This window comes from Lacerta agilis, chromosome 12 (genome assembly GCF_009819535.1).
Source record: "Lacerta agilis isolate rLacAgi1 chromosome 12, rLacAgi1.pri, whole genome shotgun sequence".
NCBI lineage: Eukaryota > Metazoa > Chordata > Lepidosauria > Squamata > Lacertidae > Lacerta > Lacerta agilis.
In genome coordinates this window covers 12657401-12672397 of record NC_046323.1, presented here as the reverse complement: position 1 = coordinate 12672397, position 14997 = coordinate 12657401, and the positions used below count along the sequence as shown (strand labels likewise).

At 43.3% G+C, this 14997-nt stretch overlaps 1 protein-coding gene across 1 annotated transcript in view; it reads left to right on the top strand.

The window, feature by feature from the left end:
* The window catches only part of LOC117055955 (collagen alpha-6(VI) chain-like), a 93043-nt gene that overhangs the window by 14807 nt on the left and 63239 nt on the right, over window positions 1–14997 (top strand). Inside the window, exons 6-10 of the mRNA XM_033165923.1 lie at window positions 576–1199; window positions 3286–3837; window positions 6318–6875; window positions 8046–8630; window positions 11373–11948. Coding sequence (XP_033021814.1) covers window positions 576–1199; window positions 3286–3837; window positions 6318–6875; window positions 8046–8630; window positions 11373–11948 — 2895 coding nt within the window. The remainder of the gene's footprint in view (window positions 1–575; window positions 1200–3285; window positions 3838–6317; window positions 6876–8045; window positions 8631–11372; window positions 11949–14997) is intronic.

Here is a 14997-nt window from a genome sequence, read left to right as displayed (position 1 = left end):
GCAAGGGGTGGCATGCAGAAGTGATATCCTCGGGAGGTGTCCTGGCTTTCAGACTAATCAAACCCTCACGCAGCATTTCGTTGTGGAGTATTTGCGTAAATTCTCCTCTGCAGATGAGTTATTATCAACCTTTTCCACCAGAACTAAGCTATCAACATCTCTTAGTATGGAAGGTCATGGGGGGGGGACTCTCAGGCTGGGCCCCAAATAGGCCCATCCAGCCATCTGCTCAGGCCACACACCCTCTTCTCAGGCCACGCCCTCTCCAAGAGCTTTTGCCTGGCAGGATCGTGTCCTTGAACTGTGATAATGCATCTCACTTGCCTGGATGGATGGAGAGGTACGTAACTATGGAAACATCTGGCACCCGCATGGCTGGGATACAGCCTAGCGTAAAAGGTAAGAGTCGCACCTATGGCTCCGCCCACTCTTGCCATATTTCACTTCTGACTCCGCCCCTCCCCACCATCATAAGGTCCTTGGAAGCTAGCCTAGGAGGGGATGCGGGTCTCCGGCTGGAAAACATTCCCCACCCCACCATTTCTCTAACTTCGATGTGCTTGTTTCGTTCGCAGTTTGCTACAGCGCGTCCGTGGCAGACATTGCGTTCCTTGTGGACGAATCCAGCAGAATCGGGGAGAGGAATTTCCAGCTGATCAGGGCTTTTCTCCTCAAGATTATCGGGGCTCTGGATATAGCCTCGGATAACATACGCGCCGCCTTGGTACTTTACAGCGATGAGCCCAGGCTGGAGTTTGGCCTGAATGCATTTCGAGACAAGTCGGAGGTGGTGAATTATGTGAAAACGTTGCCGTACCGTGGTGGGGAATCATACACCGGCGCTGCCATCAACTTCCTGAGGGAGAATGTTTTCACCAAAAGAGCCGGGAGCAGGAAGGATGAAGGAGTTCAGCAGCTGGCGGTGGTGATCACGGACGGCCAGTCCGTAGATGATTTCACGGGACCCGCCTCCCAGCTTCGACGGAACGGCATCACAGTGTACGCCGTGGGCATCCAAAACGGCACCGAGAGTGGCCAACTGCAGAAGATTGCGTCTCATCCCCCCAGGAAACACGTCTCCAATGTTGAATCGTTGTTGCAGCTCTCAAACATCGAGTGGAAGATAAAGAAACGAATTTGTACCGATATTGTTTCACTTGCATTTAGCATCCCAGTGCGGTCCCGTACCCTGAAGGAAGGTAAGAGACTCCTCTCGCCATCGGTCCCCAAATCCTGTCCCTTCGAGCTGGGTAGAGAGAGCTCTGTGTGATGTCATTTCCACATCCCTTCTGAACAGGAAGGAGCATACAGGAATTCCTGTTCCTCTCTCTCTTCCATTGACATGCCTATGCTTGTTCCAGCTTTAGGCACATGCCTGAAGCTGCCTATACTTTAAATACAAATATTTTGCCTGCGTAGTTTTTTCTGCTGCCATTGCTGTGAACCAATGCAAGATTACAAGTAAGTAAATCGTATTTTTATTTTTTTATATAATTCTTATTAAATTTCCTGTTTTGCATTTTAAAATACTCATTTTACATTTTTAAGATATCAATGACTTCCCTTCTTCTCTTTCCATGGTTCATTTTACACACCATAAATCCCTGCATATTTTACAGAAACTATACCATTCAGTGTTCCATTATTGCATATGTTAAGTCTGCAAATTGTGCATATTCTGCCAACTTAAGTTGCCATTCTTCTTTGGTTGGGACCTCAATCGTTTTCCATTTTTGGGCTAACAAAACACAAGCCGCAGTAGCAGCATACATAAATAACCATTTTGACACCTGGGAATTTCAGTCTGAATTATCCCCAACAGAAAGGATTCTGGGTTTTCTTTGGGAAAGTACTTTAAAACATTTTTTCCTATTCATTATGGATCATTTCCCAAGTCCACCACATATGAAAAAATGTTCCCTCCACCTCTTTCCAACTCCAGCACTTACAGGTGAAACTCGAAATGTTAGAATATCATGGAAAAGTCCATTTATGTAAGCAATTGTCTTCATTAGCTACTGGAGTTTAATATATGAGATAGACTCATGACATGCAAAGTGAGATATGTCAAGCCTTTATTTGTTATAATTGTGATGATTATGGTGTACAGCTGATGAAAACCCCAAAGTTGAAATTGTTAATTTGGGGTTCTCATCAGCTGTAAGCCATAATCATCACAATTATAACAAATAAAGGCTTGACGTATCTCGCTTTGCATGTCATGAGTCTATCTCATATATTAGTTTCACCTTTTAAGTTGAATTACTGAAAGAAATGAACCTTTCCACGATATTCTAATTTTTCGAGTTTCACTTGTATCTGATTCAGTCTTATGATTTACTCTACTATAAGAGTAAATCATATTTTTAAACCTACTTTCCAAGTTGTTGCGGGCTAAGAAAGGAAAAGCCAACCTCCTTCCTAGCTGGACTTGCTCAAAACAAGGTTTCTCAGACTAATTCCTATGCTTTTATTTTGCTGCCAAGGATGGGATTTTGAAACTCTGGTCAACCCACCCATGCAGGTGCTCAGAGGGATAAATTGCAATCAATATATCCTCTCCTACCCATTAAAACACACCCCACAGCTTTGAGGCTGGATGCAGCGCCTACCAGAAAAGGAAGCGGTTGGGAGACAGTGATTTTTGGAGGGCGAAGGCTGGGTGCATGATAGGTTCAATATGTCTCCCTGTCATCCCATCTTGTAAATTTGCCTCTGTTCCACTGGATTGGAGACGTTCTTTCCTGCATTGTTGTGATCTCCATTTTAACACTCAGATTAGTCTGGCCTTCAGCAAGTGCTTCCATGCACACTGTCGCCACTCGGTAGATAATAGCTTGCTGTGTATTCACTCACTGCTCATTTTTGTTTGGGGAAAGGAATTTTATATTATGCAGCATTTTGGGGTTGTCTCAAACTAAGTTCTTTTCAGAGCAGACACACTGAAAACAATGGGCCTAAGTTAGTCCTGGGACTCATCTACACAGCTGCAAATGAAACGTTATAAATGTGTTGTAAAGCACAATATGCAAATGTGACAGTAGATGGCGAGAGTGAGCTATGCAAAATTCGATGTATTTTTCAAAATGTTTTTTTAAAAAAGCATTTTCACAGCGTTTTTTAAATATGCGTGTAGATTCCACCCTGGCAATTAATTTCAGCAGCTCTACGCAGAATATGACTAACATCAGCTGCAACCCCATTTCAGTTCTTGGAAGGGAATCGAGCATTTTTTTAAAAATCCACCATAAATGAATTGTTCTTCTCCTGTTTCTTCTCTACTAGGCTGTGAGGAGACCGAGGAGGGAGACATTTATTTCTTGATCGATGGTTCGGGCAGCATCAGTTGGGAGAACTTCCAAGACATGAAAACCTTCATGAACGAAATGATCGGCATGTTTCAGGTTGGAGCTGACAAAGTCCGTTTTGGGGTTGTTCAGTACGGAAGCACTCCACAAATAGAGTTTGAGATCACCCGGTACAATAGTGAAGCACAATTAAAGGAAGCCATCAAGAGGATCCAGCAGATAGGTGGCGGGACCAACACAGGAGATGCTTTAAGAGCCATGCAGCACCTGTTTAAAATCTCAGCCAGGAACGACATCCCCCAGTTCCTCATCGTCATTACAGACGGAAAATCACAGGATCAGGTGACGAAAGCAGCAGAGGAACTGAGACAGCAAGGGATAGTGATCTATGCCATTGGCGTCAGGGATGCCGTCCAAGAAGAACTGGAAGATATCGCTGGGACAAAAGACCGGATGTTCTTCGTGAACAATTTTGATTCCCTGAAGCTCATCAAGCATGATATTGCGCAAGATATCTGCTCTCCTGAGGGTAAGGTGTTTTCCCTTGGAAATAAAAGTTTTGTTTTATTAGTTTTCGAGAAAGGAAACCCGAGTCTAAAAAAAGCAAATACAGACAAATCAGAGCAAGTCTTGACTTAGATCAGGCTGGTGTACAATAACAGAAAAAGGTGTTTTCCTAAATCTGAGAGTTTAAAGCAGGGGTCGGCAAGGTTTACTGGCCATGGGCCGGATCACTCTCATGGAGATTGTCCGTGGGCTGGACTGGCGTAGCGTGGCACTGGAAATTGCATCTGTGCATGCCCAGACGCTGAAAATTGCACCAGCGCAGAAAATTGCACCATGCGCAGTTTTTACATGAGTAGAATGTGTCCTTTTATTTAAAATGCATCTCTGGGTTATTTGTGGGGCATAGGATTTCGTTCTCTCCCCCTCCCAATTTTTTTTTAAAAAATAGTCCGGCCCCCCACAAGGTCTGAGGGGACAGTGGACCAGCCCCCTGCTGAAAATGTTTGCTGACCCCTGCATTAAGCAAATGGTATCAGAGGTATTTTTTCTTTACCAATTAAATTTTCCCAGGGGGAAATCCAAGAGAATGGCGACACCAGTATTATTCATATCCTTTGGTATGTCTGCTGTGAGATACTCCTTTGTGCATGCAGAAAGGTTTGGGTTGCAAATCTTTTAAAAATATGAATATTTAGGGGGAGGAAACCCTTCCTTAAAAACAACCAGTTCCTAAAGGTCTTCATCTGCCAGCAGAAGGACAGCAAGGAGGAAGCCGGTCTAGCTTCTCTAGAGAACAAGTTTCAAAGTCTGGGAGGAGTCACAGAGAAGGCCCAGATATCCAGTGTGAGAGGGGATTGTGCTTCCATAAAGATTTGACTGCACAGGCACAGAAAAGAAACACAATTGGCTGTTTCTCCTTGGTCTGCATCTGGCGTAGTTTTCGTACTTTTATGCATTTACCAGGCAAAAACCCCAAAGAACCCGGCTGTTATGTAAAGCAGTGTGGTGTAGTGGTTAAGAGCAGTAGACTAGTAATCTGGGGAACCAGGTTCGCGTCTCCGCTCCTCCACATGCAGCTGCTGGGTGACCTTGGGCTAGTCACACTTCTCTGAAGTCCCTCAGCCCCACTCACCTCACAGAGTGTTTGTTGTGGGGGAGGAAGGGAAAGGAGAATGTTACCCACTTTGAGACTCCTTCAGGTAGTGATAAAGCGGGATATCAAATCCAAACTCCTCCTCCTCCTCCTCTTCTTCTTCTTCTTCTTCTTCTTCTGTGTGAAGCAGATCTACCGGTATTTGTTTCATACTGGAGAGAGAATGACTTTAAAAGTCTGCATCATCAATCCTCCATGTTTTGAAGGAAACTTGGGGTGAAATCTCATAACATGAAACAGCTGAAAGTCAGAAATGCAAAGCTGAGCCGCCACAGTCTAAATTCTGGAAAAAATCTATTAATTTCTATTAAGTCATGTGGTGGTAAGAATGACTTCAGAGCAAACCACGGTCCACATTAGACTGTTAAAACAAGTGCTGAATATAACGATTAGAAACATACATTTGCTGTATTTAAAACAAAATAAATAAATAAATAAAATTCCATTCCAGTAGCACCTTAGAGACCAACTAAGTTTGTTCTTGGTATGAGCTTTCGTGTGCATGCACACTTCTTCAGATACCTACTGGAAGGAATTTTTTTAATTTTTAATTTTGTTTTGACTATGGCAGACCAACACGGCTACCTACCTATTTGCTATATTTGTCACCTAACAGAAGCAATGCTCATTTAGCATATTTACCTCTACTTATGTTTTAAGCGAACATGAGATCAAGATCATACTTTTTCATGCTTCTGTGAAAAGACTGGTGCTAAAGATGCTTTCTATAGCTTGTGGTGGTCCATTACCTAGAACACCATTCTTCAACAGATTGATCACTGCCCACAAATATGTTGCACCTTGACTTAATCGTGCATGTGGAGGAGCGGGGAAGCGAACCCGGTTCACCAGATTACGAGTCTACCACTCTTAACCACTACACCACACTGGCTCACAATAAACAATAAACTAAAATAAAAAACAACCAAATTACAATCAAATTATTAATTATTATTTTTTCCCAGGCTTCCCATAGTCTGGATCTTGAAGTATATCTCCAATATCTTCATCCTGCTTTGTTCTGTTGTTCTTATATTTTCCACATTCCGATCTTAACACTTTAGAGTTCTCCGTCCCTGGCTAGTTTATACTATTGGATTCTAACGGATTGTTGAATATTACTTTATTTGCTATTAGTTGTTTATGTTAGAGTTATTGTGACTTTCTATATTGGATCAGGTTGTTACTATTAATGTTTGATGTTATGATGATGATGATGATGTGTGTGTGTGTGTGTGTGTGTTGGAAGCCGTCCAGAGTGGGCGTGGTGGTAATAATAATAATAATAATAATAATAATAATAATAATAATATGCTCTCTCTCTCTCTCTCTCTCTCCCCTCTTTTCAGTATGTAGACAATTGCTAGCGGACATTATTTTGCTGATTGATTCTTCTGAAAGCATGGATGACGACCAGTTTGCCAAGACAAAAGAATTCATTCACTTGATTGTGAACGGGTCTGATGTTGGAGCTGATAAGGTCCAGATTGGAGTGCTCCAGTTCAGCACTAATCTAAAAGAAGAGTTCCTACTCAACCAGCACGACAACAAGGCTGACCTGAGGAGCGCTATAATCAAAATGAAGCAGATTAAAGAAGGAACAAACACTGGGAACGCTCTAAAACGTACGCTTGAGTACTTTGACACACCCAAAGGAGGGCGTCCGGGCATTAAGCAGCATCTGATCGTGGTCACAGACGGAAAATCTAGTGATGAAGTGGAAATCCCTGCCAGAGCCCTTAGGGACAAAGGTGTCACCATCTATGCCATTGGGGTAATCAAAGCCAATGACACCCAACTTTTGGAGATTGCTGGCGCACAGGAGAGAGTGTTTTACGAGGATAGTTTTGAGACCCTCCTGTTTTTGGACAAGACTATCCTGCTTGAAATATGCAATGCCAAGCAAGGTTAGTGACCACACCTAAAGGATGGAACTCCCTGCCTTCTCTCCCAGCGTTTCATTGTCTAGCAAATAATTTTTAAAAATTGAGCGAATTTTAACAGGGCCGGCTCTACCATTTGGGGAGAGCAGCAGTATGTTGTTGGAGGACGCACGGAGGACGTACCACGCAGTTGGTTCTGCTTTCCCTTTGGAGCCTGTTACCCCCAGGTGTTCACACTCAACAGACACAATGACAAGGCTGACCTGAGCAAAGCTATATTTGATGGCTGTAAGATTTGCTAGGTTTGATTCACTTGTCAGTCCAGTTGGCTTGACAGTCCACCTTGCCCTTCGTGTTAAGCAGCAAAATAACTCGAGCCACTCCTGTGTATATAACCTGCCAGGTTGAGGATCGTAGGGACTGCCTTGTTTTTGCCTTGTTTTATACCTGCCGTATTTTTATCTGTCGTTTGAAAACGGTTGTAAAATGTGTGTACATCGGTTGTAAAATAATAATAATTGTGTACAGTGGCAGAATGGGATTAAGTGTCACCAGCCGTTGGTTCTTCAGTAGGGTAGATTAGATGCTAATTTAGGGACACGGAAAAGCTGTGGGTGGCGCTGTGGTCTAAACCACTGAGCCCCTTGGGCTTGCAGATCAGAAGGTTGACGGTTTGAATCCACGCGACGGGGTGAGCTCCCGTTGCTCTGTCCCAAAGGGGGCCAGAGAAAAACTTGGTGGTTTTATTTATTTATTGGATTCATATACTGCCCTATACCCGGAGGTTTCAGGGTGGTTCACAGAACAAGATCAACATAAAAACCACAATATATATATAATAAAAATAAAAACAGCAACCCAATAACACCCTCCGCCCCAGAAAAGAGCCACATCATAAAAGGGTATGGGATGTTGATCAGGTCAACCAAAGGCCTGGTTAAAAAGGAACGTTTTTGCCTGGTGCCTAAAGGTGCATAATGAAGGTACCAGGCGAACTTCCCTGGGGAGAGCATTCCACAGATGGGGGAGCCACTGCAGAGAAGGCCCGTTCTCGTGTTGCCACCCTCCGGATCTCTCGAGGAGAAGGCACACGAAGGAGGGCCTAAAAAGATGACCTCAGGGTCTGGGCAGGTGATGGAAGAGGGAGAGTCAAAATCCATTTATAACAGTATCACTTTCTTCTTTCAACGGCAGAGTGCAAACGAACGGAAGTTGCTGATATCATCTTCGTAGTGCATGGTTCAAGAGGCGTTGCAGAACTGCAGTTCCAGGCGACTCTGCAGCTCATGGAAGCCATTGTGAACGACACGGTGATGGGGAAAGACAACGTTCAGTTTGGGGCCGTTCTCTATGGCACTGTCCCCGAAGAGCAATTCCCGCTGGCTAAGTATTCCACAAAAAATCAGGTCAGAGAAGCCATTTCTAAGCTAAGGCCTCTGGCAGGGCCTGCCTTTACAGCGAGGGCTCTGAATTTTGCAAGGCAGAGGTTTGACGCAGCCTACGGTGGCCGGGCCTCATCCCTTGGCGTCACACGGATCATTGTGCTTATCACCAATGAGCCAACCGCACCGAACGATCGGCGCCATCTTCTATCAGCCGTGCAGGCTTTGAGGCAAGAAGGCATCCGGGTCATAGCTATTGGCATAGATGAGGCCAGCAGGACAGAACTAGAAGAGATTGTTGGCGACAAAGGAAGGTGGTTTTACACTTCAAGTTATAATGCATTGGGGAGATTGCATGAAAACATCACTAGTGAAATATGTGATGGATCAAAGCCAGGTAATTGGAATTCTTTGAAATGAACTTTATACAAAACTATTTTATTTATAATAATTTTCTCATTGATATATATATCTATCAATACATAACAAACTTATCTTTTCCTGACTTCCCAACCTATTTTCCAAGGCGTTTTAATTCCCCCCGCCCCGCGTTCTGTTTCTTATATCAACTCATCAGTACTGTATTCTCTAATTCCTTTTGTTGACCATATTTCAAATCCTGCTCGAAAAGGGCTTCCATCAATTAGATTCACTTATTTTGGCTGTTGACTTTGCCAATTCTGCAGGTCTGTTTTGGAACTTCTCTCCCTATAATCCCTAAAAGGAAGGCTTCCCCACTTTTTTTGGTATAATCACTTTGAACATCTTTTTTATCGCATTATATATCTTTTCCCCAAAAGACCTCAATTTCTTGCAAGTCCACCACATATGAAAAAGGGTTCTATCTACCTGTTTGCATTTCCAGCAATTATTCGCAAACTTCTTATACATTTTGACTAATTTGTTTGGAGTTAAATACCACCTACACATCATTTTCATATAATTTTCTTCTGGAGTGCAACATGCAGTGTGTGCGCAGCTATTTTATTATTAGTATCTTTTCGGTTACCTTGCTGTAAAGTATGTTTGAACCTACTTCAGTGTTCTGTTACTATTGTTGTCAATATTTATTTGTCACTTTACTAATACTTTACTAATAGAAATACTAGAAACACAAGTAATACCTGAAGAAATACCTGAGGAAACCTCAAAAACCTCAGGAACAGCAGGTGAATGGGGGAATTTAGGTGCTGCTGCAGGAATTAATAAATAATAATAATAATAATAATAATAATAATAATAATAATAATTGTGTATATGCCTCCCATCTGACTGGGTTGCCTCAGCCACTCTGGGCAGCTCCCCACAAAAATTAGTAAAAACACAATACAGTCGTAACTTGGAAGTCGAACTGAATCCGTTCTGGAAGTCCGTTCAACTTCCAAAACATTCGAAAACAAAACTGTGGCTTCTAATTGGCTGCAGGAAACTCCTGCAGCCAACCAGAAGCTGCAGAAGCACCCTTGGATGTTCAGGTTCCAAAAGAACGTTTGCAAACTGGAACAATCACTTCTGGGTTTGTGGTGTTTGGGAGCCAAAACATACACGTTCCAGGGCGTTCGACAACCAAGGTACAACTGTACTTCTGCATTTGCTTGCTTCTGTTTCCAACAGATGGCAGTCTATTCTCAGTCTTGGAGAGCTGACTCTGAAAACTAGCTTCTTAGCCAAATTAAGGCGAGCTCATGTGTGACTGGAAAACGAGTGATTATTTTGCATCAGTAAGAGAGTGAGAAGTGGAAAGAAATGTGGCTTGGGTACAAACTCAGCTTAGAAGGATGATTGTCTCAGGATAGCTAGGTTTATGCAGGCCGAGTTCTTCTGCACAGGACACGAGTTGAAGATTTGTTCACTTACTTCTCAATTAGGAATCCTAAATACCTTTTGACAGACTGGCAAGTACAGTAGTACCTCGGAAGTCGAATGGAATCCGATCCGGAAGTCCGTTCGACTTCCAAAACATTTGGAAACCAAGGCGTGGCTTCTGATTGGCTCAGGAAGCTCCTGCAGCCAATCAGAAGCTGTGGAAGCCATGTCAAATGTTTGAGTTCCAAAGAACGTTCACAAACCTGGACACACTTCCGTGTTTGCGTCATTCAGGAGCCAAGACGTTTGATTTGCAAGGCGTTCAGGATCCAAGGTATTAATGGAAAAATAACTGGGTACTGAACAAAGGTGCGAAAGAAAAACTCACACCCCAGTTAACAGTGGCCCATAAAAGTACGCTTCCTGCAGAGTTAAAAGAAGAAGAAAAACGCAACAGAAACTGACTTGGCTGAAGCAGGACACCAGGAGTAAAAGAAAAGGGTTTTTCTAATCTAAGCTTTAGTTTTAAGCAAATGTAGTAAGAACTCCCTGTTAGCTGCTAGCCTTATCTCAAAGACTCTTTTAAAACTAATTCCAAATACGCTTTATCAAAGAACCCACACTCCCAACCTCCCCATACCTCTCAACTCCCAAAAACTCCCAACAAGAAACTGCTTCCCAACAAAGCCTTATATACACAGACTTTGGGCAATTAAGAACAAAACACCGGCACCTGTTCCTTCTGTTTCTTAAACAGACAATACTGACATCAGACTGGCTCAGGTGCAATTTTGATCATTCAAATAAAACCCAACAGGTATGACCCTACAAGGTAAGCATGCCCCATACACCTGATTTCCGCAATCCTGTCCTCCTTTTTGAGTGGGAAAGATCACTTAAGTCAGAAGTTACAGGCATATACGCACATTCGTTAAACACAGCCCACCCCAAATCACACGATACTTTTAATGCATTGTGAGAGGATTTGAATGTGTGAGCCAGTCCTTAGAAGGTGCGTCATGATGATAAGCAAGTCCTAAACCCCACAAAGAGTTTCACGTTGCTCCCCAGTCGAGCTTTGATAGTTCAATGAATTTCTCTTGGGATAAAAGTAATAACTTAATGTCTATAGCTTCTAGAGACATGAGGCTAACCAATTTCTTGTGATTTTCCGATTCCTGAAGCCTGTTTACTGAGGATAAAACTAAAAGCAGGACAAGGAGATTAAATGAAAGGTCAACACGTCACAAATTTCAGTCTGAGCCTAACCATGACTTTAGCACAGCACAGACTCAATTCTCACAAGCAAATTGGGTTTCTCTCCCCTCTCCAGCTTGTGGCTCCGAAGAGGCGGACCTTGTGTTTTTGATTGACAGTTCCGGAAGCATATCGCCAAGGAATTTCTCTACGATGAAGACGTTTATGAAGGAAATCGTAGACAGCTTCATCATTGCTCAGGACAAAGTCCGGATTGGGGTGGCCCAGTACAGCAAAAATCCCCAGAAAGAATTTTATCTCAACGAGTTTGACAATGACGTTGCTATCAAGGGAAAGATTGAAAACATCACCCAGTTAAAAGCTAGCACCTACACTGGCAAGGGCTTGAGGTTTGTCAAGAGCTTTTTCGAACCCGTCAACGGAGGCCGCAAAAGCAAAGATGTCCTGCAGTCGCTAATTGTCATCACTGATGGGAAGTCCAATGACTCTGTGGACGAGGCGGCTGCTGCTCTGAGAAACGACGGGATCCACATTTTTGCTATAGGAATAGGGACAACCAATTCCTTTGAGCTGGTTCGAATTGCTGGCGATGCTCGGAGAGTGTTTGTGGTGCAGAACTTCGAAGTGCTGCAAACCATTGAGAGGAAAATTGTCAAGGAGGTCTGCAAACCCGGAGACCTGCCTACGCGAGGTAAGTTTTCAGCCGTTTTGTATGTGCGTGTGTGTTTTTAATCTATACATTCTTTCTAGCATAGGAATGTTGGCGATTATTCACCATTAATAGCAGTGCCGGATTACCACATAGGCAAAGCAGAGCAGGCACCTGCCTTTTGGGTTCCCGTGACAACGGGGCCTAACTTTCCTCACGGTTGTGGTGGGATTTGAATGAGGAGGAGGAGAGGACCATGTATGCAACTTTGAGCTCCTTGAAGAATAAGGTGTGTGCATGTGGGGGGTATAAACACAATAAACAAATACTTTGCAAGTAGACACGTGTGCAAATTCTGCTCGGACGTGTCAATGTTCCTCACAGGAGTGACTTCTGAAACAGTTTCGGTAGATTAAAATCGGGATAGCAGAATCAGGCTTGAACCCCATGTTTGCTGAGCGGGATGACAATCTGAGCTTCCCATCTCTGTTCAGAGAATGATGACGGCTCAGATCAGGCCGATTTATATCTGGTGTGCAAAGAAAGCGATGGTAGAAACGGCCCAAGCCATCGGTAAAACAGGTTTGGAATCTGCAGGGGTTTCAGAAAGAAGCTGGGCAGCTTTTCGGTTAGGAATCTTTTCCTCTCTTTAACCCGAAAGCTGTTTGGCTGGAACCTTGGAGCCATGATAAATACAGTCTGTCGCGAGCAAAACGTTTCTAAGCATTCGTACGGCCCAGATGTTTGCAAAACAGATGTGCAGCAAGAAGCTGCAAAGTCTTAACTGGCCTGGGGACTAAGGACCTGATAAAAAGGAATTGCAAAATGGTCCCACAGCCCCTCCTAGTGGTCTGCATATTATCATTGTCATTTTTTATAAAAAAAATAATAATATTTTATTGAGGAAAATAAAATATATGAACAAGGACATACAGATACCACAAATACACATAGAAACATATATGCTACATATACAAACTAAAACAAGGCACCTTACCCACCCCCGTGACCTCCCCCCACCACGGCTCGACTTCCTTAATTTTTAATTTAATTATTTCATTCCATTTCTAAAAATCTTCATCTTCATCTCTTACAGCCATTTCTGATTTTATTTTCACCTTTACTTTACATACTTACATACTTAATCTATACTTGCTAACCATATATTTATATCCACACATCCACTTTACATCTATGCATTCTTTTTAGAGCAGCATTTTTTCCATGTATTCTGGAAATGGGCTGTCGGCTATTGTTTCTGGGGCGCCTGTGCCAGTTGGAAGCCGCACCTTGGTTTTTGAATGTTTTGGAAGTCGAACGGACTTCTGGAATGGGTTATGTTCGAGAACCAAGGTACCATTGTAATGGCAAAGGTGCCCATCTGAGAGGTGCTCAGTTCCTGCGAGTTCCTGCTGGAATAGAAGCCCTGACATAACCAATATGATTTCTTTTCCTTTTTTTGAGGGGGTGGTGGCAGAATTGGTACTGCAAGTGGGTGGCAAACATTTTCTTTGAAGAAAAAAGTGCGAAATGGCCAAGGATGGGTTAACTCCAGTTCCACGAAGAATGCAACTCAAAGCAAAACCACAGCAATTCAATATGGTCTTTGACAATCTTCTCCAGCGGCCCAGAGAGTCTCATTTCCTCTAGCGGATAATAACTTCCTTCCAGGCCTAAGTTTGTAGTTAGGAGAAGTGGTGAAGCATAGCGATATGAGCAAGTGGCAGCCAGATATCTAATCTTGAACTTGTTTGTTTGGAGCAGAGCTAGTCCAATTGCATCTGATTACTTTTGGAACGACAAGGACCATAAATGCTTCTCTCACTCTCTCACAAACACACTCTCTCTCTTCTGGTCTCCTGCGACAGAAGATTCCTAAACACCCACAATTTTATTGTTCTCCCCTGCCCTTCCAAATTAAAACACAATTCTATGTTCCCGTCAGAGTGGCCCATTTAATGTATCATGAAATAGGAGGGGTGTACACAGATCCAGTTTGGGGAAGGAACTTGAAACGGTCTTTAAACGGCAGCCTTGTTTTGTGCTCCTGAGACATACAGCATGGGATCTTTCCTTTGCACAAATGGAATGCAAGGATACCAGGATAATAATAATAATAATAATAATAATAATAATAATAATAATAATAATAATAATAATAATAATTTATTTATACCCTGCTCATCTGGCTGGGCTTCCCAATCCCCAGCCACTCTGGGCGGCTTCCAACAAAATATTAAAATACAATAATCCATCAAACATTAAAAGCTTCCCTAAACAGGGCTGCCTTCAGATGTCTTCTAAAAGTCTGGTAGTAGTTGTTCTCTTTGACATCTGGCGGGAGGGCATTCCACAGGGCGGGTGCCACTACCGAGAAGGCCCTCTGCCTGGTTCCCTGTAACTTGGCTTCTCGCAGTGAGGGAACCACCAGAAGGCCCTCAGCGCTGGATCTCAGTGTCCGGGTAGATCGATAGGGATGGAGACACTCCTTCAGATATACTGTACCGAGGGCATTTAGGGCTTCACAGGTCAGCACCAATAGGCATAGCTATTTTCTTTTCCCTTTTCTTGCGAGGAATCCTATTCGGAATAAGGGAATTTCCCTTTAAAAAAAGGGAAAAGTTGACAGCTATGCCAATAGGATAAACAACCAGACCAAAATTGAAGAGTTCAGAGCTTTATTTACTAACCAAATGTTGCTGCAAAGGACATTCACTCTCCGATGGAGTTACCCTGGAAAAGTGGAATTATTCCGCCTAGCAAAATTAACCCTAATCCACCCCTGCCCCAAAGATGGCAGGTAGTCACACATAGGGTTGCTACCCGTCCTTATAAAAATGTGATGGTCCTTTTTTGGGGGGGGGGAGAAAAGTGTGCCCTGTCCTGTTTAGACCTCAAACAAGACATATCCAATCCATGCTCTTCCTCCTCTTCAAAACTGCCTGAGCAGAGGGTGGGTCCAGTGTGATGAGGCAAGCAAGAGCCTGTGTGAGTTTGTGGGGACAGAAGGGGCGCTATGAGGAGGGGAGCTGGGAGTGAGAGTTATCGCAGTATGAGAGCAGAGGGTGGGGTGGGGCTGTGAGGAGAAGTT